Source organism: Coenobita brevimanus, chromosome 26 (assembly GCF_032717465.1).
Source record: "Coenobita brevimanus isolate Jiangsu-jjx chromosome 26, ASM3271746v2, whole genome shotgun sequence".
In the NCBI taxonomy this organism is placed as follows: domain Eukaryota; kingdom Metazoa; phylum Arthropoda; class Malacostraca; order Decapoda; family Coenobitidae; genus Coenobita; species Coenobita brevimanus.
In genome coordinates, this window is record NC_136979.1 from 9589353 (window position 1) to 9614431 (window position 25079).

General features: G+C 44.3%; 1 protein-coding gene across 1 annotated transcript in view; it reads right to left on the minus strand.

Annotated features, from left to right (window-relative positions):
• Nucleotides 1–7259: 7259 nt before the first annotated feature.
• LOC145394179 (FAD-dependent oxidoreductase domain-containing protein 1) overlaps nucleotides 7260–25079 on the minus strand; it is a 129493-nt gene continuing 111673 nt past the window's right edge. The window contains exon 8 of the mRNA XM_080268162.1: nucleotides 7260–7881. Coding sequence (XP_080124288.1) covers nucleotides 7742–7881 — 140 coding nt within the window. The 3' untranslated portion in view covers nucleotides 7260–7741. The remainder of the gene's footprint in view (nucleotides 7882–25079) is intronic.

Below are 25079 nucleotides of genomic sequence, written 5' to 3' on the forward strand. Positions count from 1 at the left end.
GGTCAGAGGATTCAAGGGGTAACAGTACTTCTACCTTGAACTGATCTGAGTTTGTACTTCTACCTTGAACTGATCTGAGTTAATTGTCGGGAATAGGTCCATGAGACAGACGTTATCGTTAGGATTATTTGGTATTCCAGATGGTTGTTTTACAAGTTGTGTGAAATTAAACAATTCAGCATTCAACTCATATTCTGACCAGCTTCGTCAGTCCTGGCACACTTCATTAACCATTCTGCACCATGGATATTAAAATCACCCAATGCAATAATTTCAGTAGTAAGGGTGAGGTTAAGGTTGGTGAGCTGCGTTTCCTCCTCCTCTCTTCTGTTTCTATTTCTCCAATTTTTCCTACACCTGTTTATTTCTCTTTGGGTGAGGCTAATGTTGGTCAACTGTGTCCTCCTCATCATCATCCTCTCTTTTATTTCTCCCATTCTTCCTGTCACCATTTAATTTTCTCCTTTCCATTTCAAGTGACTCTACATTAAGTGACATGCCAAATGGTTTCCTGTAACTCAGGAAATCATTTACAGTACTGGATGGTGATCATAGAGCCAAATAATGGGGGTGAAAGGAGCCTACTATGGTGCCTCTGTTAAACAGGTGGAGACACAAATACTGTGTCTACCCAGGAACCAGAGCTTCACACAAATCCACGCATGGAAACATTGGTTCACAGCACAGGATGGGCCTGCAGAGGTGGCTCCTTGCCTGTGGTTGAAGGGTCTGACCTATGAGACACTGGGGTAGCAAAACAACATCAGTAACAGAAGTAAAGTGATGAAAAATGAAAGGTAGTTGGCAAGGAAAGATGAGTGAGGGGAAAATCTGAGCAATACAATATGTTCTTTGAGTACTCAGTAATGGGACGCATTCACACTGCCCGTGGGTGATGGGTCTGCTCAATCAGACAGAGTGGGGTGGCAAAACAACAACAAGAGTGAAATGATGAGAAAGGGAAGGTCAGTAGCAAGGAATGATGAGTGGGTGGAAAATCTGATCAACACAATATGTTTTATGGGTATTGAGTAATGGTATGGTATTCATCTACAGCATCCCTGTCTATAGCCAGATGCCACACTCCTGTAAGGGGCGGCCATTTGTCTTTGAGTTAGTTGTTTTACAGAGAGGGGCATTAGCCCTCCACCAACCTACCTGGTGACATAAATTATAAGGAACATGTAATGGTAAGGTACATGGTTACCACCCAGTACTGTAAATGGTTTCCTGGCTTAAAGGAAGCCATTTGGGTTGCCACTCAATATAAAGCCACCTGAAAAAGGAATGAAAAGTAATCAAAAGCAACAGGAAAGATGGGAGAAATAGGAAGACAGAAAGGCAGACATAGAAAAAGAATGATACAGATGAAGGAAGAAGTAGGCAGCACTACACCACATAAGTGGACGATGGTTGCCACCACTTACCACTACTCAGATTTTCCCCAACCATTCTGAAACACAAAATATGCTGATCTGTTCAATTCATAGTCTTTCTCCAATGATGTTAAAGCGCATCATTAATTACCATCATTTCATGTATAAACAAAAGGAAGGAAAAAATAATTATCAAACTGTGTTCCTTTGAGTGAGAATACAGGTTATCCCTTAATTCACGCGAACTTTTTTCACGCGATTTAGGTTATCCACGAATTTTTCGTACAATAATAAAAACAAAATTATAGTATTCAAATAAGTAATTTCAATATACAAGAGAAATAAATAAAATATAAAAAATGCCTACCTGCTGCCCGTGTGCACACATATATGTATGTGTGTGTGTGTGTATGTGTGTGTGGGAGCCTGGGAGGTCGGTCTACCACGCACCACACAGTCAGTTTGAATCCGACAGTCGAATCGTGCGTGACTCGAGATCGAGAATCGTTATTTGTGGCTTATTTTTCTGCCTTCCAGTGATTGCTTGCCTTGTCTGCCAACATGGGGCCTAAGCGTAGTGCTAGTGACGTATGTGGTAACACACCAAAGCGGGCTGGTAAAGTGGTGTCACTGACAAAGTTAAAGTGTTGGACAAACTTCAAGGTGGAATGTCAGCGACAATTCTCCATCAGGACGATTCCCCGTCATTTATTTACATACCAGTTTATTTAGCAAGTACAGTACACTAGTTTTTTACTTATATGAGTTATAAAATCCCCCTGAAAATTAGTTATTAAAGTATTAATTAATCAATAATAAATATATTAATAGAATGACGGGGAATTGTCCATGTTTTGACGATGAATCGACTTGATGGTGAATTGTCTCAGAACCGTATGTTTGGGATGAGTCAACTGTTCATACAATAAAGAAGGAGAACGTAGCATACGGGAGACAGTGAGGGCTAGTGCACCAGACTGTGCTAAAGTGTCTCCACCTACGCCTGTGAATTGTCTTGGAACCGCATGTTTGGGGTGAATGAGTCAACTGTTCATACAATAAAGAAGGCAGAATGTAGCATACGGGAGGCAGTGAGGGCTAGTGCACCAGACTGCTGAAGTGTCTCCACCTACGCTTGTGCTTGTCAGGTTTCAGTTTTAAATTTCTTACATTTTTGTTGTTTTTAATACTTTATGCTAGTTTATAAGGTGTATGTAGTGCATAAACAGTATTATTCAGATGTAATATACATATAGACATGCGTAATTATGTGCACACAAGGGCAGAACATATACGCGAATTTACCACATACGCGAAGGGTCTGGGAACCTAACCCTCGCGTGAATTAAGGGCTTACCTGTATAAGCTAATATGCTACACAATTACCTGGGAGCACGGTGGATGAGCTGCAGTACATTGACACTACTCATTCTCTTGCAATATAAAGTTAGTGGTTGAAGCATCAAACTAGCACTTACCAATTTACCTATTATGACAGGGAAAGATACTTCTACTGCACTTGCTGATGAATACAGTAAACTCTACATTATCTGCTGTCGCAAATTCCGGTACTTCTTGTTCGGCTCTATTAAAACAATATCCGGCAATATTAGGCAATATCCAGCCCAGCAACGGGAAGCAAACAGCTCTCCAGCTCAGACATGGGACCCAATCGGCACGCAGGCAGACCCTCCAACACACCAGCCAATCACAATGTGTTGCAGGAGCAGCGCACTCCGTGCACCGAGCATACTATCGTTCTCTCAGTCTCTCCTGTGGATGCTGCACAGTGAGAACGTATCTGTGCACCCTGCACTTGTGACCCACACGGTGGCTAAATCCTAAAGCTGTGACTTAGTCTATGGCCTCATATGCCTCACTCGCTGTTGCTGTGAATAACCTTGTAGCCCCTCAGTGCTCTGACTACTGTATAGTGAGGACATAGCTGTACGTATCTACCCTCTATCAATGCCAATACAGGCATACCCTGGATTAACGATGTAATTGGTTAGGTAAAACCCCATCGTTAGGTGGGGTACCATATATCAGGGTACTTTTAACATGTGAAGTAATGTGAAGCGTTTACCAGTCTCGGGTTTCCCCCCCAACCAAGCCCAAAACCCATCCAAATGAGCTCCAAAACATGTTTAATGTCAATCTAAATGGCCTAAGAGCTGTCAAGGAAGCTAACCTATGCCTCACATCATCATCATCATCATCATCATCCGGACCTCCTTTCCCACCCAAGGGCAGGGTGAGGAGTAACAATGTCCAGACAGCCCAAAATTGCCCAATCCAATGGGCCACGCTTCCATTCACTCATCATTCAAGCCCCCGGAATCCTGGCTCTATCGGATACGCCAAAAACATTCACCACGTTCTGTAGCTTCATATAATCGTATCTGACAGAGTCAATCCAGACGCTGCCACGTTAAAAAGGGGTGCCAAAAATCCCTGATCATGCATAACTCCTCACAAAATTCATCCAGCCAGCTCGATCTCCTGTCAGTTCCCTAGCCTCACCGACTTCCAAACCTCTCTTCCTCACACATTCATCCACGATATCTCTCCACCTTCTCCTTGGCCTACCTCGCCTCATCCCTCCTTCAAATTCACTCAGATATACCTTCTTCACCACTCTATTGTTATCCATTCTCTCCACATGACCATACCATCTCAGTACACTCTCTTCAATTCTGGTGTCCACTGACTTCCTCAGTCCGCATCTTTCACGAATCAAATTATTTCGTATCCTATCCACCCTCTGTACTCCATATACATTCCTCAGCAGTCCCATCTCCACTGCTCTTACTCTAGACTTTTCATTTTCATGCCACATCATAGTCTCACATCCATATGTTAAAGTTGGCACTAACACTCATTCATGTAAGCCTCGTGCAGCTGCAACACTCAAGCCTCTGTTTCTTATCAAGGCCTTCATTGCACCAGCTACTTTTCTTCCTTGTGTCACTCTACTTTCAACTTCTTTTGCACATTTTCCTCTCTTTTCTATCACTGTACCCAGGTATTTGAACTCTCTCACCAATTCCAGTCTCTCTCCATTCACTGTTACATTGCACTGGGAGTCACCTTCTCTCTCAATAACCATCACTTTACTCTTTTCTACATTTTCTCTCAAGGAACAACGCTTACAGACATCAGCAAAACTCTGCACTAGCCTACCAAGTTCTTGTCCGGTACTTGCAAGCAGTACTGCATCATCAGCTTACAACAAATTTGAGATATTCCATCCATCACCATTCATTACCAATGCCATCCCTCTCTCCATTACTCGTGTTTTCACTTCTCTCATCACCCGATCCATATATACATTGAACAACCATGGGGACATCACACAACCTTGTCGAACGCCCACACTGATTGTGAACCATTCACTTAGATGCCCATTAACCCTGACACATGCTTCACTACCATCATAAAAACTCTTGACGGCACCTAACAGCTAACACTCTACACCGTACATGCACAAAACTTTCCACAATCCTTCTCTGTCCACTTTGTCATATGCTTTTTCCAGATCCATGAATGCCATAAACACCTTATGGTCCTTCTCACAAGCCTTCTCTACTATCTGTCTCACTGCAAATATTTGGTCCACACATCCTCTGCCACTCCTAAAGCCACCCTGTTCATCACTCACTAGGACTTCTGATATCTCTCTCACTTTCTCTATAATAATTCTTCCATATACTGTACCTTCCCTACCACACTCAGTAAGCTTATGCCACGATAATTCTTACACTCACTTCGTTCACCTTTATTTTTGTACAGGGGTACAATCACAGCCTTTTTCCACTCTGCAGGCACAGTTTCACTCATCCATGCCTTCTTACATATCTCCAACAAGCACTTCATTCCATTCTCTCCACTACATTTAAGCACCTCTGCATACACCTCATCAACCCCAGCTGCTTTCCCATTTTTCAGCCGCTTCACAGCACTCTTCACCTGTACAAGTGTCACGTCTCCTGGCACTGCATTCCTTCTCTGCACACCCCCAAAACCAATCATGTTTACAGCTGCTCTGCTTTCTCTATCCCCATTCATCAGGCTTTCAAAATATTCTTTCCATCTGGTCCTTACCTCATCTCCACCTGTAAATAACTCACCGAAATCAACAAATAAAATCTGAAATTCGTCAAATATAAGTCTGGAAAAAAATCAAGCTTAATAAACTGTACCCCAAAATGACAATGTTCATCCCACTTATGGCTAAAACACATTCTAAGTCTAAAAACAGTTTATAAATCAACCTAAACACACAATTTTGGTCTAAAATATCATCAAAATCGGTAAAAAAACTCAAAACCCATCGTTAAACCGGAGTTTGGCCATCATTAGGTGGGGTACAGTGGCATTCCTACCCCTATTGTTAAATCAGGGTATAGGATCTAGGGGTATCGTATATCAAGGTATTACTGTACTAGGTGAGTACAGTACGATCATAATTATATTATGTACTGTATTACAGTGCTACCATGAAATATCCCAAATTGCTGTCTTATGAGACTGGGCACAGGCCACAATTTAAGAATTTTGCATTAGAAATAACTAATCTTATGGGAAAAATTATTTATGAATCTGTCATCTTGGAAAAATTGCCCCCCTTCCTCCCAAACCTACATTAAACTGGTCAAAACCTACATCAAACTGGTCACCAATGAACACTAACAACCTGGAGAAGAAATCAGTAAAGCATACTTAATTGAAATAACAATACTGGAAGATTCTTATCTGGCTCTGACTGACAACATTGCTTGAATGGATCGGGGAGGGGGGTGGAGTTCGGGACTATCTGGCCGTATTTATTTTCGGACGTGATCCTGTTGGGCCAAAGAAATTTAGGCCATACCTAACCTAACCCACTCTAACCTATATTTTGGCCCTTAAGTAATTCAGCCGTTTGTCACTTTAGGTCACTACAGCCTAACTGGTTTACAGCTGAAACGACCGGGACATGAGGTGAGGGGTTCCAAGACTTGAGGTGGACTATGGCCTCCCACCAAGAAGCAAGTGTGCTGCTGCCTCTGTGCCACTTCCTCCTTACCAACCTCCCACAAGAACCCCTCAAAGTTCGGTGAGAAGGCAACAGAAGCGGTGTCATCATCGCCCTCAGCTACCTCCATGTTGTCGTAATAATCATCAATTTGGCAAGCTTACCAAATGGGCATGGCCTTTCCATATTTTCGGTTGAAATGAGTTTTGCACAGGTTACTTATTATTCCCAGATTACCACAGCTACTGGGCATTTTTATAAACTTATCCTCTGAAAGCTACAAATCAGGATTTAGAATGCGTGATACACCGACGAATCCAGTCGGGGCGGTAGTTGGGAAACAATGCAGACAGTTGGAGAGATCATTTGTAAACACTGCCGATGACAGCCTGCCAGTTTCTTTTCATACTCCAATTATGTTTTTTTTTTTTTTTTCCCCCACTCACTTCTTGCAGTCACAATTCAACAGCTATATTATCTGAGTTACATATGTACCAAAACTACTCAACCTGAAATCGTGAGTTTGTTATTATAGGTGGAATCACCATGCCCATCTGGTGAAGAATTACTCCATGTGACTGACTCTTTACCGTACGGATGTGGCCTTTCCCTATTTTCTACTGAAATGAATCTTTCACAGTTACTTTTTATTATTCCTGGATTACCACAGCTAATGGGCATTTTTATAAACATACCTCTGAAAGCTATAATGAGGATTTAGATGTGTGATACACTGACGCATCCAGTCGGTGATGTGGTTGGTAAACAACTCATACTGCAAAAGATTGCATGATGCTGCCTTGTATTATGAATCTTCTGTCTAGAAATGCGCAATTTAGGAGAATCCACTATATATGTATTGCATCAATACCGTATTGTATTTTATGCTTGATTTTAATCTTTTACTCATGAGTAATATTGTAGGAAAGTTTTTAGGATAGAGGGTTGAGATGGACAATAACACACTGTCCAGCTCAACACTAAATGGACAGCCGATTGGGGGTACTATGCAATATCCAGCATGGGGTTTGGCTGAATTACATTGCATAATTGAGAGCTTACTGTATCTCTATAACTTATGAATTCAATGTAAAATTGTTTCATTACAAATTGGTTCCCTGTGTATTGGAACTCCAATTCAGCTTACCGTACCACTGTCTGCCTTGATAATACCTGGTTTCTCTCAAGTGTATGGATCTACAAGTTCTGTCTTGATGCAATCTGGATAACTATGGTTGGTCAGGGAACTCACACCATCTTTACTAACCCTGATAAAGCCTACTTGTGCACCACAGGAAAGTATTCCAAAACAGCATAATACCACACAGTTCATGATGATGGCAGCACACTATACTATGTTGGTCTCATACAAGGGATCGTTGGCAAGGATGCGGTCAAATCCAAAACGCTCCAGGTTAATGGTCCGATATTCTCCATAGACGATACTCTCCATAATGGCACGCCCCACACCTACTGCTTGTTGAATCCCTGTGGCAAAAAAACAAATGTACAAGAATGGTTGTACATCCTCAGGGCAATTCTTGTAATGTAAACTGGAGCCTTGGTTGAATGAGTGAATGGAAAAAAGGGATGAATGTGTGCACAGAAGTGGTAGGGGTGGGGAGTTTATAGTGCAAATTTAAGGTCTGATGCACATGCTCAAGAACAGTGCAAATGACAGCACAAACTTAGGCTATCAGAAACTGGAAAATAAGCCTGATAACATTTTTTCTTTGTTTTCTGCATAGTGAGAAATGCAAATATTTGTAATTAATTTTCACACTGTCTGCTGAATGCACATGTATTTTTTACTCCATCTAATGCTGCCATAATTGTTTTCCACTTAGAAGGCATATTTTATGGAAAAAAAACTAACCCTATGAAGGAAGGTCATCTTGTCTTAAAAAGCACATTTTATGGAAACAACTAACTCTATGAAGGAAGCTCTCCATGTCTTGTAAGGCATCATCACCAGGGGCAGAAAGCAATACACTCTTTTTTCAGCTGTCTGAATCTGGGGATAATTCCTCATATCACCATTCACCAAAGAGGAAAGTGGATGAGGAATTTGGAAGGAATTTGAGTGTTAAGTGGAGGGACTGTAAGAAAATGTTTTGGAAAAATGTGAAGAGAGTAAAACAGGGTGGCAGTGAAGTTAGTAGAGGAGTGAAAGATAAAAATGGTAGATCACTAGTAGAGAAGGGAGAAAAAGTGAGCAGATGAAGAGAACACTTACGGAATTGCTGAACATAGAGAATGGAAATAATGAGAGTATAAGTGACTGAGGAATAGCTGGGAGATGAAAGGAGGTGTGAAGAGAAGAAGAAATCAGCAGGATAGAAGTTGTGGAAGCAACGAAGGAAGTCAAATTGGGGAAAGCCCCAGGAATTGATGGAGTGTGTGGTGAAATGCTGAAGCATGGGGGAGAGATAGTAGTAAAATGGATGTGGAAGATGTGCAGATTGGCCTGGGAGGAAGGTAGAGTCCCAGAGGATTGGAAGTCAGGTATAACAAAGGGAAATGGGGAAAAAGAAGTGTGTGGTAATCACAGAGGCATTTGTCTTCTTAGTGTAATAGGAACAGTGTATGGTAGGATACGTATTGACAGAGTTAGGGAAATAACAGAGGAATTAGTTGGAGAAGAACAGGGAGGCTTAAGGAAGGGAAGAGGTTGTGTAGATCAGATATTCATTCTCAGATCTTTAGTGGAAAAGTTTCTAGAGAAGGGAATGAAGTTGTATGCAGCTTTCATGGATTTGGAGAAAGCATATGACAGGGTGGATAGACAAGGATTGTGGAAAGTATTAAGAATATATGGAGTAGATGGGAAGTTGTTGAATGCTGTGAAGAGTAGGTATGAGGGTGCTAAGGCTGCAGTGCGTGTGGATGGTGAACTGAGTGAAATTTTCTCTTTGAAGGATGGGTTGAAACAGGGATGTGTCATGTTTCCATGGTTGTTCAATCTGTACATGGATGGGGTAATAAAAGAGGTACAAGGCAGGGGTGGATGTTGGAGTGGCCCTAGTGAGAGCGGGTAGTGTTTGGAAACTCCCTGTACTGTTGTTTGCAGATGATACTGTGTTGCTAAGTGAAGATGAAGGGGAGCTGCAAGGCTTGGTGGATGAGTTTGGGAGAGTGTGTAAGAAATGGAATCTAAAGGTGAATGTAGGGAAGAGTAAAGTGATGGTCTTTGAGAGAGGTGAAGTCAGTGAATGTACAGTGAGGTTGGATGGTGAGGAAATGGAAAATGTGAGTACGTTTAAGTACTTGGGAAGTGTGATGAGTAAGGATGGAAGTTCGGAGGATGAAGTGCTTGAAAGGGTACAACAAGGAAGAAAGGTTGCTGGTTCCTTGAAAGCAGTGATAAGAAATAGGGAAGTGAGTATGGAAGTGAAAAAGTTACTGCATGACAGTATTGTGATACCAACTCTAACATATGGAAGTGAAGCTTGAATGTTGTTGGGATGGACACAAGTCAAGAGTGAAAGCAGTGGAAATGAGTTATTTAAGAGGAGCCTGTGGAGTCACATGGAGAGGCAGGCTGACAAATGAGGATATAAAGGAGCATTGTGGTGTGGATGTGGATGTGATAGGAAGCATTAGGAGGAACACACTGAGGTGGTTTGGCCATGTGGAGAGGATGGAAGGTGAGAGACTGATGAGGAGAGTGCATGTGAGTGAGGTGGAGGGGGGGAGAGGGAGAAGGAGACCAAAGATGAGTTGGAGGGATGGAGTGGAGAGGTATATGAGAGAGGGGAGTGTGAGTTGGGAGAAGGGCAGTGAAATGGCAGGGGGCAATGGCGACGTGGAGGCAATTTGTTTGTGGCCACCCCGTACGGGATTAAGGCGTCTGGCAATAGATAGATAGATAGACCATTCAATGCCTCAGTGGTGTTGAAATGGTCTAAAGCCTCTGGCCTGGATACACCCAAGGCTTGTTTACTACAAGTGATTCTTTATTTTATTTATTTATTTTTTTCATTCATTCATCATCCATCCTAAACTGCTTCATGAGAAGCGTTGAAGCCCGGGGCTAGGCAAGTTGGTCCTGACATTTAAGATGAGAGTGACCAGCCTCATTCATCTCTGAGTGGCATTATGTGAGCAATAAATCCCAACCACCCCTTGAATATAAACCCTGACTGGCTCAATCCGATTGGAGCACCTTAATTACCCACTAAACCACCAGGCGTCATAATCTGGTTATATGGTTACCACCCAGTGTAGTAAATGGTTTCCTAGTATACAGGAAACCATTTGGCTTGTCACTCAGTGTAGATTCACCCATAAGCAGAAGGAAGAGGAAAAAATGAAGGAAAGAAAGATGGAAGAGAGAGTGTAAAGTCACCCGTTGGCAGAAGGACGAGGAACAAATGAAGAAAAGAATGACAGAACAGGAAGGAAGGAAAGAAGGAAGGAGAGGAAAGGGCAGACACCTGACAGCAGCACTACATCAAGTGAGTGGATTCACTCCAAACTCCATCATTTTGGGAGGCACCCTCAAAAGAGTTATACCCAAGATAGAAGAAAGGAGAGCAAAGACAAACTGTGAATGTCATACACCTAAAAAATTTACTAAGAAAGCATTAATGTCTGTTGTGATCTGACTGGCAGGGAAGACAATGACATACTGTACTCTGCATTGCTCAGCATGACAACACACGGTGATGCTGATGACATGCTTTCTGCTGTTGTACCAAAGAGTTTACATTTGGAGTATACTGCCAAAAGGAGTACAGAAATACCTCAACTTTCGAACATAATTGGTTCCAAGAGGCCGTTTGCAAGTTGATTTTGTTTGCAAAACAAAAATCCCTTACAGTACTACACGTACAACATAAAAACACCGTACTGTTCACTGATCTGTCTGTAGGGTTTTCAATGTTCTTAAGCAGTTTATATTGTCTTATGAAATATAAATGCATAAATTAACACAAATACACAAGAAAAACATACAGTATAAGACACAACTCTGTTCCTGCTATTGTCCAGTGCCTATTTACTACTGACGAAAGATAATGGAACGAAGACGTGGATGTGGCAAGCATTTCATTTTGTTTCGCTGGTTGTAAATATACATTGGACATAAGCGATAACAGAGTTATTTTATAAACAATGCTGTAGCTCACCTAAGGGCAGACATAGCAGGACTTGCAGGAAGTGAGAGGAGGCAGGTAGAGGAGTAGAGTTAGTTGGAAGATCCAGGTGAGGAGAGAGCAGTGGGCAAGTCAGGATTTTCAGGAGAAGCAGGCTGAATGGATGTGGCTGAAGGCTCAGCAAAGGAGGTTGAAGGCTCAGCACGGAGGTCAGCCCATGATTTAAAGCGGTAAAACCACCCAAGACTTGCATTAAACTCTACATCATTTTCCTCAGGATATTTCTTCTTTAGGTCCTGGAACAGTTTAGTGGCCTTCTCCTGTATCAGCCCCGTGCTAAGAGGGATGCGCTGGTGAATCTGGTTGTCTATCCACACACTCAGAAGTTTCTCTATCTCCTCCATAATAAGCCCACGTTTTGGGGCAATGATGGTGGACTTCATGAACACAGCACCCTTCACATGCTTAAGAACACGCTCCTTATCCTTAACAATTGTCCCCACAGTTGATCTGTTCATCCCGAATGAATACGCCACTGCACTAATTCTTTCACCTCGTTCAACACGCTTTATTATTTTGAGTTTTTGTTCCATAGAGACGGCACATCACTTCCTAGATGAGCCAGAAGCACCACTATCAACACGCTTGCATTTATCAGCCATATTAGATGAAGTGAAAGTACTAAAAGCACAATGTGCCGCTATCCTCTCTCCTCCATGTGAACAAAACAAAAACAAAAGATGGTGGGTTTGCCTCCTAGCACCCACACTGACGCCTGGCAACCAGCCTAGCAACTACTGTCACCCGCCACATTCAAAAGAGGTCACAACAGGCCGTTACAAGCTAAATTAGTTTTTCGTGGTTACGTTCAAACCTGTGAAATGTTTGTTGTTTTTTTCATGTTCACACCTTTGAAATGCTCGGACCTTGAATGCTCGTAAGTTGAGGTACGTCTGTATGCCCACCCAACCCAAACACTTGTTGGCAGTTCATGCCTGATGAACTCTCCCATATTCAAGAGCAATGGAGAATACCAAGTGTGAATAGACAGAAAATCTAAATAAATAAGTATCATTGGCATTCTTCATACAATCTGGTCCTGAATGGGTGGGGAACTTTTTTTTGTGTGTGTGTGTGTGGGGGGGGGGAGTGAAAGAATACTGGGAGGCAGGTTGTAGTACGTGATGACTTCTGCTTACAAGAAGTCTCTGATAATGCTTCTTAAATAATAATCCGAGTGGCTACAATATGAGTCTCAGACATCTTGTGTGACTTGAGATACTACTTCCAATCAGACTGCTCTAAGTAGATGAAAGACCATATGTTGTCACACAACCAGTAATGTCATCTCTGGAGGTGTCACAGTCACATATTATTCTGAAGCTTTTTTTTTTTTTTTTTGGTGGTGGTGGTGGTGGTGGATGTACCAGGTCTGAGATGGTTCTGAGCAACCTGCATTGCTGTTGAAAGAATAAGTGCTGTTTTCCTCTGTCTATGGATCTCTGAAAATACGAACCTTTTGAACATGTAATTGGATGTGGCATGATGCAGTACTTGTGGGATGCCTTTTCTTTGCACTAGGACTGCGTCAGCAGGCTGTCCTGTAGGTCTGCTTCCTTGGCATCAGATAAAAATACTCAGGCACTATGATTTTTCCTTTAATGCTAAGAATAAAGAATCAAAGGCTAAAAGCCCACTAGGCCGTCTCTTCCAAGAAAAACAGAACAAACCAAAGCTAAATTACTGGACAAATTACATTATAAAATATTGGGGAATATAGGTGGAAGGAAATACAGACTGAGGAAGACAGTTCCAGAGGTGACCTGTAGCATACATGAATGACTGAATATCAGATAACTCTTGCAATAAAGAGCTAGATGAATAAGAAGGTGAGAATGTGCTGCCAGACAAATGGGACCCGTTCACTACAATGGAGGAGTGATGTAAGCAAACAGTTCAGAGATGCAGTGACCAATTCCAAAGATATAAACATGCAACAGTCATGCAAAGAGAGAGTGGTTGAAGGGAGCTGGTGAGAGACAAGGAGTCAACAGTTGTGCTAGGGTGAAGAAAGCGTGGAGTCAGCTTAAGACACCTGGGAAGTACGTACAGTAATCACTCCAATATCCGGATCAATAGAGCCATCGGTAGGTTCGGATATTGGTTTTGTCCGGATATTGGGCCCCAGCTTATGGACTTGTACTTACGGACCCTAACACAGAGAAACACCTATACAACTCCCTCCGGACATGCATAGCACCTATTTAACACCCAAATCACACCAATAAGGCACATAAATGACTGAAATAAATGCAATAGACACATAAAATGTGGGTTTAGAAGTATGTTCATACATTAATAAACATTCTGGTACTTATGGACTCTAACCGAACCTAACCTAACCGAACCTAACCGAACTCAGAAAAACACATTCCTACTGCACATGCATGAGGTAAGTTTAGTATGGAAAGAAGTACAGTATGACACTTTCTGGTAAGTATAGTATGGGAAAAAATACAATATGAAACATTCTGGTAAATATAGTATGGAAAATAGTACAACATGAAACATTTTGGCTACTTACAGCAAGTCCCTGGCCACCTCGATGAATAACCGCCTCCTCTCGGACTCTGACAGTAAGAATGATTTCCTGAAGCACTTGCACTACACTCTTCCTGAAGTCTTGCACTGAACTTAGTCACTAACACACAGAAGTCCGTTCTTTTCACAGTGTTCACTTTAGTCCAAATAATGTTCCATTAAATTTAAGTGTTGCACATTAACTTTTCCCAAGTTTTTTTTAAGTTTCCAAAGCCAAAACAAAGAAGGTTAGTTACGTTAAATTTCTTTTCTACTTAGTCTTTTCTCCCAACTTGAAAACCTTAACACAACACACCGTTTTTTTTCACTGCACAACACTCAAAATTCCCGTGTGGTCTAGTGGAGAAGTTCTTGCTGTTTATTCACTGTCAGAGCCCGAGAGTATCACTGGCAGGCGTCCAAGGGGTGCATCGGTGGGTAGTGGTGATGGCGTACCGACTACAGAAGACTCTGAAGACAGCCGCAAACTCACGTCGAGCGGTGACTCCACTGTAGCTGATGTGCTGGGCTGTGGCTCGGAGCATGAGGGCCTGTCTTGGGGAGGCAATGGAGTGGAACCAGGGCTTGGCACAGCGGGGGTCACGGGCCTGAAAAAACTGTCAATCGTTGACTGACGCAAGGACCGACGATTCTGGCGATTGATGATGCGCTGCCGGAAAGCACGCACTTCCTCCGCAGTCCCAAGGGGCCCCATCTCCCTGTCGCAGTCCGGGTGTTCCAGGTAGTCTAGGACGAACTCTAGATGTTCCCGGAGTGCGCTCAGCTTGGGGATGGCTGGAGTAGTGTCCTGCTGGGCGGAGTCTGCATCATCATCGCCTTCGTCGTCGGAATCTTCAAGTTCGGGACTGACACCAGCAACCGAAGACGCGATCTCGATATCAGACAACGTCTGATACCCAGGATCGCCCTCGTCGTCGTCCAACCACTCACGAACATCGTCCACATCAACATCGTCGCCGTGCGTGCGCAGCCGTGCATGGAAGTCATCCACGTCAACCCCTAGTAAATCGTACTCCACATCTGTTGCGAGAAGCAGACGAGACCAACCATTTTCAAGAGTTTTCACAGGGACTTCCTTCCATGCACGAGCCCAGTTGTACAGCGCAGACTTGATGTTGGAGCGGCGAAGGTTTTCCAACGTCCGCTTGCCTCGAGTGTCACGTCCTTCCCTGCGCTCGTCCTCGTCTCGAGAACCACCATCACCTCGTCCAGGAACTTCCGACGGTACAGGCGCTTTGTTGCCACGATCACTCCTTGGTCCATTGGTTGAATGAGAGCAGTCGTATTAGGTGGCAGAAACATGCACCTAATACGGCCATTCTCAGCAACCAAGTCCTTGTCGCACGGGTGGGCAGGTGCATTGTCGAGGAGAAGGAGAGCCTTTACCTGGTCGCGAGGAATTCCCAGTGTCTTCGTCTGGTAATGTATGACCTCCTTGACGAAGTGATGGTGAAACCAGTCTTTGAAAATCACAGCTGTGAACCATGCTTTCAAAGAATGGTACCATACGACAGGAAGGACATCCATCACCCCACGAAGGCACCGAGGCTGCTTTGCACGGCCAACAATAACGGGCTTAAGCCGGTGCATGCCGTTAGCATTGGCACAACACAAAGCAGATATCCGTTCCTTAGAAAGCTTGCGGCCAGGTACACGCTTCTCCGTCTCATCGGCGAGAGTGTTCGTTGGCACCCGAGCGATAGAATAGGCCAGTTTCGTCAGCGTTATAGACTTGACCGAGAGTGAGGCCCTCCCTGTCGATCAAGCCTTTCACCTTGTGCCGAAACTCGTCCACTCCATCCTCGTTAGCGTCAATGCTTCGCCATGTGCTTTACGGTTAGTAAGGCCATGTCGCAACTTGAACGCGAAGAGCCAACCCTCGGATGCCTTGAAGTCTAGGGCGTCGTGAAGCCTTGCAAACTTCTCAGCAGCAGCCTTCAGCTCCGTTCCACGTACCATCACACCAGCTGCACGTTGCTGTCGATACCAAATCAACGTGGAGCGGTCGATCTCTGCATACTTGGGAGTAAACATAACCTTCCTCTCCACGTTGCGTTTGCTTCTCGACGAGAAGTCAGCCGTGTACTGCATGAGCTTGTCTCGGGAACGCTTGATATCAAACAAAGTCGACCGGGCCAGGTTGAACTCGCGGAGAATGCGAGAGGAAGACCAACCCGCATCAACCTTCTCCAATATCTCCCGTTTCTTCTCCAGAGTCAACACCACTCTCTTCCTTTTCTCAGGAGGCGGGGCCATCCTCACACACACTAAGAGTACGGCAGAGAGCAGCAGGAGGCCTTGCAGCAAGTACGGCACCACCACAAAAGCGAGCACGTGGGCAGCCATGACGAAGAGCGTAGGTCTTGTCGCGGTGAGAGACAGGCGGGAAGTGGGGAGGATGCAGCGGCGCTCTATCGGACGTCGGAGGAATGACGAACCAAAACAATGCTCTCACGTGGCGCGCGCGGCAAGTTCAAATTACGGACGGCAAAAAATCGATTTTTTTCCAATTTTTTTGGATTTTCGGACCATGGAATGTTTGATCCCAGGACGATAAGGTTCGGTTAGTGGGGATGTTCGGTTATTGGGCGTCCGGATATTAGAGGGATTACTGTAATATGATCTTCCAAGACAGACCCTGACAGAAAGAAACCCAAAGGTTATATGGAATGAGCTACATATTGTTAAATTATCATCATCCTGTCACAACACTAATACATTTAAGTCCTATCTTTCAGTCTTCGTTTGTAATCCTAATCCCTCAGGCCTACCACTTAAAGACAGAACTAGCATCCATCTAATAAATTTCATCTCTGTACACTGATTAACTAGAATAAAACCATATGGTGGCAGCTTTAGTGCTCTGAAAAACACAGTATTTGTGTGAAGGAGTTAGGTGTTTGTAATACTCCTCATCAGGCTGGTGAGGTAGACCCAAGATTTTGAGACATGAAGGTTGAGTGAAGGAGTGCCTGGTCCAATTTGCAGGGCATGCTGTTCACAGTTCTCCCTCCATTGTAAAGTGGTCTCATGTCTAACACGCACTTCTTTAGTACTGAATGCCTTTAATTCAGCAGACAGTCAAAATATTCAATTCATCTGTATCACTTATAATGGTTCCAACAGACCGGTAACTTTGGCTTTGGTCTCCATGCTGTTCAATCTCTGGCAGCCTCCTTATTCTGTCCCTTATCCCTGAGGTCACACTCTATGACCACATACCAGGTCTTTTTTTGGTCTGCCTCTTACAATCCTATCCTCGACGTTCACACTTCTCATCTTCTGCACCCAATTGTCATCTTCCATCCTCTCAACATGCCCAAACCATCTTAATGTACCCCTCCTCATCACCATACCAATCCATTCAAGTTCCATCCTTCCTCCTAACTCTTCAGCTGCAAATCTAGCCCACCTCTTCAGGCCTTGAATTCAAGGACACACTGCACATCCATCTAATCACTGTCATCTCTGTACATGTGAACCTATGAATATCCTCTTCCCTTACTGCTTAGGTATCACTACCATACAGCATTACATTCCTACGACATGCTGCATACAAGGATTCCTTAGCATGGAGGGACAGCCCTCTCAATGTCAGTAAAAAATGAAAAATTTGTTTGGCATGGAACATTTAGGAAATCCAAGGAGTTTTGGGGGGTCCATTATTCTGGCAAGTCCCAGGAGAGGTGCTGCAGCCAATGAGAACATCCACTGGCCAGGAGAGGTGCAGCAGCCAATCACAACATTTGTTTGCATTTGACATCACCGAGCATTAGCCTTCCTGTGCTCTCTGACAAATACCATACTAGCATGTTGGGAAATAAATGATGAAAATTTTATGACATGGATTATCTTTCATTATTGAATACAATAATTCATTTCTAACAGCCATAATCTGCAGCAATAATATTCATGCAACTAAAGAGCATGAAGTTTTGTCTGTTGATGTCTGCACTGGCATTCTACAGAGAGACTGGACAAAGGATCTATTTGGACCCAAAATTCATTCCTCCCCTAATCATTCCATTTAGTTAAGTTACAGAAATTAAATCATGTTAGGCTAGGATAGACTGAATTAGGTAAGGTCATTTTAGGACAGCTTAGCATATTAGGACAGCTTAGCAGCTATGAAAAATGAGTGATGGTCTGACTTTGGAGCTGAATCATCCTTAAAGTCCAACATGGTGGGTGGCCACTTGCCTCAGTCTGCGTGTAAAATTGATGAGGTTGTGCAGTTGATGTGCATTTCCACAACTTTTTAAAAATCTATCACAATGATAATTACTTTACCGAAAAAAATATACAACTGCAAATTCCATGCATGGGGGGTCACATTCATTTCCACCATGCATATGCACACACACACGTGTGTGTGTGTGTGTGTGTGTGTGTGTGTGTGTGTGTGTGTGTGTGTGTGTGTGTGTGTGTGTGTGTGTGTGTGTGTGTGTGTGTGTGTGTGTGTGTGTGTGTGTGTGTGTGTGTGTGTGTGTGTGTGTGTGTGTGTGTGTGTGTGTGTGTGTGTGTGTGTGTGTGTGTGTGTGTGTGTGTGTGTGTGTGTGTGTGTGTGTGTGTGTGTGTGTGTGTGTGTGTGTGTGTGTGTGTGTGTGTGTGTGTGTGTGTGTGTGTGTGTGTGTGTGTGTGTGTGTGTGTGTGTGTGTGTGTGTGTGTGTGTGTGTGTGTGTGTGTGTGTGTGTGTGTGTGTGTGTGTGTGTGTGTGTGTGTGTGTGTGTGTGTGTGTGTGTGTGTGTGTGTGTGTGTGTGTGTGTGTGTGTGTGTGTGTGTGTGTGTGTGTGTGTGTGTGTGTGTGTGTGTGTGTGTGTGTGTGTGTGTGTGTGTGTGTGTGTGTGTGTGTGTGTGTGTACTCCCCCCCATGGGAACCACCTTGTTGTGGTGGGGGGCTTGCATGCCCTGTAAATCTGGTGAGCCATACCAGCGGAGGAAAAATACCCCGTGGACTCAGCAGAAGGACAGTTTTTTATGTATGATCCATTGCGACAAGTGGAAATGTTGGGTGGGAGAAAGACAGGTTAGAGCTTGATTTTTTCTCTCTCTCTAATGTTTTGGGCAATACAGAACCCATCTCCAGAGAGTCTGTATCACTTCTTATTCGGCCTCTAATTAGATGGGTTCCATGTAGCCAGAAAATTAGAGAAAATAAAGAATTCAAACTCTAACCTGTCTCTCTCTCCCATCCAACAGAACAGGGTTACCCATGCTGGAGGGGCCATCAGTGAGAGGTCAAACTGAGTGTTCCCAGGCCCACTGCCTTGTGGATTGCCCTTGGATGAGTTAAGGCTACAGGAGTAAATTCCGGAGAAAAAAAAAAAAAAAAAAAAAATGTGAGTGGAGTCCCATGGATGACACGGCTCAACAGACAGAGCTTCTGGCAGACTCTTGCAACCCTGATCGGTAGATGGTATCATGAATCTCCATATCACCATCACAAGCTGAGAAGGGCCAAGTCATACAGTGGTATGGACTGTGCACCCTCACCATCACACCAAATCAATTTGTTGTGCAAGCCCACTGCAATATTCACCTCCCCTTTCATCCTTTCACCAAAATTAAAATATCTGTGGCAACAGGACAGGGTGACAGTGACTGGTCATGGATGTTGCTGGAAGACGATAGCTCAAGTCCTGTACATAGGCAGCACTGACCCAGTGGTTGCTGGCATGATGGCATAGGAGCATGTCATACTTTCAGCAGCATCCAGTGCAACTATGCAGCTGGAAATGGATGCCCAATTGCTTACCCATGATGGGAAGGGGTTTAGAAAAAGTAACCTAAGCATTTGCTGCTCCACATTACATAGGCAGATAAGTGCATCCATTAAGGTATCTCACTTTGCAGTTTCATTAGTTTAATTTCATTTTTTTAAGGCTCCAACATGCTTCCATGTGTCGGCCTTGGTCACCTAATGGTTGCTCTCCATGCTGCTCAATCTCTGGCAGCTTCCCTGTTCAGTCCCATATCCTTGAGGTCACAATGACCTCATCCCAGGTCTTTCTCAGTCTACCTCTCACAACCCTACCTCAAATGTTATCACTTCTCACTTTCTGCACACAATTATCATCCCCCATCCTCTCCACATGCCCAAACCACCTCATTCTACCTCTCTGCATCACAACACCAACACACTCCAGTCCCATCCTACCTCTCAACTCTTCCAACGTAAACTGACCCCCAAGGCCTCGCACTCAAGGACGCACAGCACATCCGTTGTCATTTCTGTACATTCGTGCCCACAAATATCCTCTTCCTTTACTGCCCAGGTCTCACTACCATACAGCATTATACTCCTAACACATGCCGCATAAAAAGATCCCTTGGCACTGAGGGAGGGCCCTCTCAGTGTCGGTCAAAAACCAAAAAGAATCACTTTGACTCTTTCTACCTGGAATATACCAACCTTGCTTGATACTGACCAAGATACAAGACCACACAATAGAACTGCCATCATTGCCCATAAACCGAAATGATATAAAACTGACACTGCTGCCCTGTCTAAGACTTGCCTCTAAAAAGTGGGCAACCCAACAGAAATGGGAGATTCTGGAGGGGATACCCACACAATATAAGAAGAAACCATGGTACTGGCCTTGCAGTCCAAAGCAACTTATTATAGAGGAGCCAAGAATCACCTGTGGGTATATGAGAGAGGCAGATTTGGGACATACCACTCTACGGCCAATATGCAATACTCATCAGGAGGGAGAAGGCTGTAGCACTGGCCGAACAGGGTGGTACTCCCAAGGGAAATGGGAATGCTGGTGACAGGGAGAGCTGGAGCTTCTGTTTCACTAGCTACCAAACCATTCCCCTTTGCTGACCTTTTCAGTGTGACACTAACAAGGAGAGTAGACCAGCATACTCTCCCAAACATTTCCTCTATATCTTATGCACTACACTGCTACATTACGGGGGTCGATGCCAGCAAGGGCATGCAGCCAGAAAACTTTGCCCCCACTACCTAGTGGTGGACTTTGGGGGAAGGCATGACGGGGGTTCTGGCAGCATAGATTGTGGGTCCAGGGCATGATGGGGCTCAAACCTGTGCTAGAGGGAAGAGGGCATTGTGGTTTCCAGGCTGCCATAACAGAGAGGGGCCTGAACCTGGGTGCAGTGCCCCAGGAGGCTGCCCTATCAGTGGGTGTATAATGGCGGGGCAGTTACAGTACCGAGGTGCACTTGGAGGGTGTCCCTGCAGCTGTCCTGGCAGGGTGTCCTGAGGCCACTACAACAGCCATTGGTAAGGCTGGTGGGCTAGGGGTCACAGTTCCATTGCCTGGACCTTGTACTGTGCAGTGTGTGGGGCCTGTGGCATGTCTCTCCCCCCCTTTATTATTACTAACAATGACCATGTACAGGAATGAATTTCAAAGGAAGCCTGAGGACATTAAATCACTCAGGAGGATAAGTGTGGGTTCATGAAATGTAGGAAGTTTAAGGAGTAGAGCAGAAGTGCTTGAGGCATTCTGTAGCAGATGGAGGGATGTGAGATGTTTGAAGGAAGTCCAGTACAGGGGTGGATCAGCCAGAAAGACTGCTGGGAAGGATTGCTATTATAAGCTGTTTTGGCAGGGGTGGACAGATGGCTATGGTGATGTGGGTGTGTTGGTTGCAGAGAAATGGGCGGAATATGTTATGAATATTATGAGAGTAAGTGATAGGATATTACAGGTGAAAATTTTGCTTGGTGAAATGATGTTTGCAATTATATCAGCATATGCTCCACAGGCAGGCTTGGATGAGGTACAGACTGACAGATTTTGGGATGACTTAATACATGTAGTGGGTGGTATGGGGGATGATGAGATAGCGGTTTTGGGAGGGAACTTAAATGGTAATGTAGGTGAAGCAGCTCAAGGATATGGAGGATGTGCATATGGTACAAGAAATGAGGAAGGGGAAAGGATATTCGAGTTTGGGGAAGCAATGAACATGATTGTGTGGAACTACTCTCTCTTTTAGGAAAAGAGAATAGGTTGATTACAAACGAGTCTGGGGGAAATAGCAGTAAGACAGATTATTTCCTGGTCAGGAGGGCTGATAGGAGGTTGGTGAGGGATGTTAAAGTTATAGGAAGCAAGGAATGTGTGCAGCAGCACAAATTATTAATATGTGACATAGTACTTAAAGAGCGTGTGATGAAAAAGAGGACTTACCGGTATGCACCTTGAAGAAAAAAATGGAAGCTGGAAAACCATGCAGTAAGGGATGCTTTCTACAGCGAGATGAGGAGAGTGGTGGCTGAACAGGGAGCCGTTGACAGAGGTGTTAATGAACAGTTCAAAGCCCTCAAGAACAACATCTCGAGAGTCACTGATGTAATACGCAGTTGGACAAGAGGCCCACCAAGACATAAAGTAACTTGGTGGTGGGATAAAGATGTAGAGGCTGCAGTTAAGGAGAAAAGAAGGCTTTTCCAGGAATGGAAGAAGGGTCGTAACAAGGAGGAATACTTGGCTGCCAAGTGTAGGGCTAGAAGAGAGGTATAAGGGGCGAAGTCTGAGTCACAGAGACTTTTCCTTTATAACCTAAATCACGGGGAAAGGAAAAATATGATATTTAAGGTGGCAAATCAGATGAAGAGGAATAAATGGGATTTTATAGGTGAGCAGTGTGTGAAGAATGATGAAGGAAGGGTAGTGGTGAACAGTGGGGATACTGAAGATTCATGGAGAGAGCATTATAGCTGGTTGTTGAATGAGGAGTTTGAAGGGCCAGTGTTTGGCCCTTGGTCTTTGATTGACGCTCTTACTGTGAGTGAGGCAATAGGCAGGATGCAGGTGAGGAAGGCAGCAGGTATGTCTGGGTTGATTGCCAAAATGTTAAAGGCCTCAGGAGATACAGTACTCGTCAGAAGTATTCAGCGTTGTCCGCCGGGCGCGCAATACTTATGGCCCAAAAAGAATCACCCATTTTTGGGGGTAAGAATTGAGCCACAAGTTTGAGCTCCGAGCATGACGTCACGGTAGCCTGAGGCCTTCCGACACGCTGGTTGGTTCCCGCCTCAGTTGCCCACGGGCTGCCTGAGAGAGAGGAACTCCGCCGAGTGTCCCTCTCAAATTGCGCCATTTTTTACCGAGTGTCCCGCAGTGTTTTGGCCTTTAAAACTTTGTTATGGCACCTACCCGTGAACTATCGAGTGAAATCATATCCCAGATCATTGCTCTAAAGGAGGCAGGCCACCAGACAAAGGAAATTAGTGAATTGGTTGGTGTGGCACGATCGACAGTGCGTCGTTGGTGTGCGCGGTTTCGGGAGGAAAACAGTGGTGAAGTTCCCACAAAGAAACCGAGGTCTGGTAGGCCTAGGAAAACTTCCCCAAGGTCTGTTAATGTTTTAAAACGTGCAGTGGAGTTTAATCCTCATGTGAGTGCAAGGAAAATTAAGGAGAGCAACCCAGAAGTGTTTGGTGAGGTGTCAGTGAGAACAGTGTCTTGTAGGGTGCATGAGCTTGGTTACACAAGTCACAGGCCTGTGTAAAAGCCTCTTCTCTCTAGCAGCCAGAGAATTCGTAGGCTTGCCTTTGCTAATAAATATCTAAACTGGGGTGAGGAGCAATGGTTGTCAGTGTTGTGGTCTGATGAGGCAACGTTTAGTGTTACCTGTAACAGAGGAGCACGAATAGGTAGTGACCCACTTGACCCACGGTATGTAGAAAGCACAGTTAAACATCCTGATTCACTCATGGTATGGGGTTGTTTCTCAGGGAAGGGTTTGGGGAAGCTTGTTGTACTTCCCAAGAACCTCAGAGTGAATCAGGATGTTTACCTGGAGCTTCTGTGTGATCATTTACCAGACTCCTTCGAGCTAACAGGTGCACGAGTGTTTCAGCAGGATGGTGCACCTGCTCACAAGGCCAAATCGGTCACCAATTGGCTTCGTGACTGCGAGGTATCATTCATGACAGACTGGCCAGGAAATAGCCCAGACCTCAACCCGATTGAAAACCTCTGGTACCTCGTAAAGAAGAGTCTCCAAGGGAAGGACGTGAGCTCTCTGCCTAAGCTGGAAGCCGCCATTCGTGACTCCTGGGACAAAATACCGCTCCAGCACCTCAGGAGCCTCGCCCTTTCACTTCCAAGACGTCTCAGGTCCGTGAAGAAACGTAAAGGCTACCCTACAAAGCACTAAAGGTAAATAAAATGCATTATTTTTATGTTTTTTCAATGTTGAAAGGTTTGTTTCTCAGGAGGGACGCAGGGCGCTCCATACTTCTGACGAGCACTGTATAGGGGTGAGGTTAGTCACTGACTTGATAAATATGATTATATATGAATGTATTGTCCCAGATGATTGGTTGATGAGTGTAATTGTAAATGTGTACAAGGGGAAGGATGATGCCCTAGAAAGAGGAAATTATGGAGGTATAAAGCTTTTAGATCAGATAATGAAGGTAATGGAGAGAGTTCTAGAAGGTAGGATTAGAGAAAGAGTGAATATTGATGAGATGCAGTTTGGGTTTATGCCTGGCAGGGGGACCACTGATGCCATATTCATTGTTCGACAGCTTCGGGATAAATATACTGGTAAGAAAAGGGATCTGTATTTTGTTTCTGTTGATTTGGAAAAGGCCTTTGACAGAGTCCCTTGAGAGGTGGTGAAGTGGGCAATGAGAGAGCCTGGCTTGGAGGAGTGGCTGGTTAGGGTGGTTATGGCCATGTATGTGGGTGCTCTGATCCAGGTAAGAGTGAATGGAGATTTGAGTGATGAGTTTTCCATGAATGTTGGTGTGCAGCAGGGGTCAGTTTTGAGTCCCACGTTGTTTATCATGGTACTTGAAGCCCTCTCACGTGACTTCAGAAACAGACTCCAATGGGAGATGTTGTATGCTGATGATTTGGTGCTGGCTGCAGAGAATGAAAGGGAGGCGGAGGAAAGATTTAGGAAATGGAAAGATGGTAGGGGGCACAAGGGCTTACAGGTAAATGCAAATAAAACAAAAGTGATGATATCTAGGGTTGGTGGCGGTACTGTCAA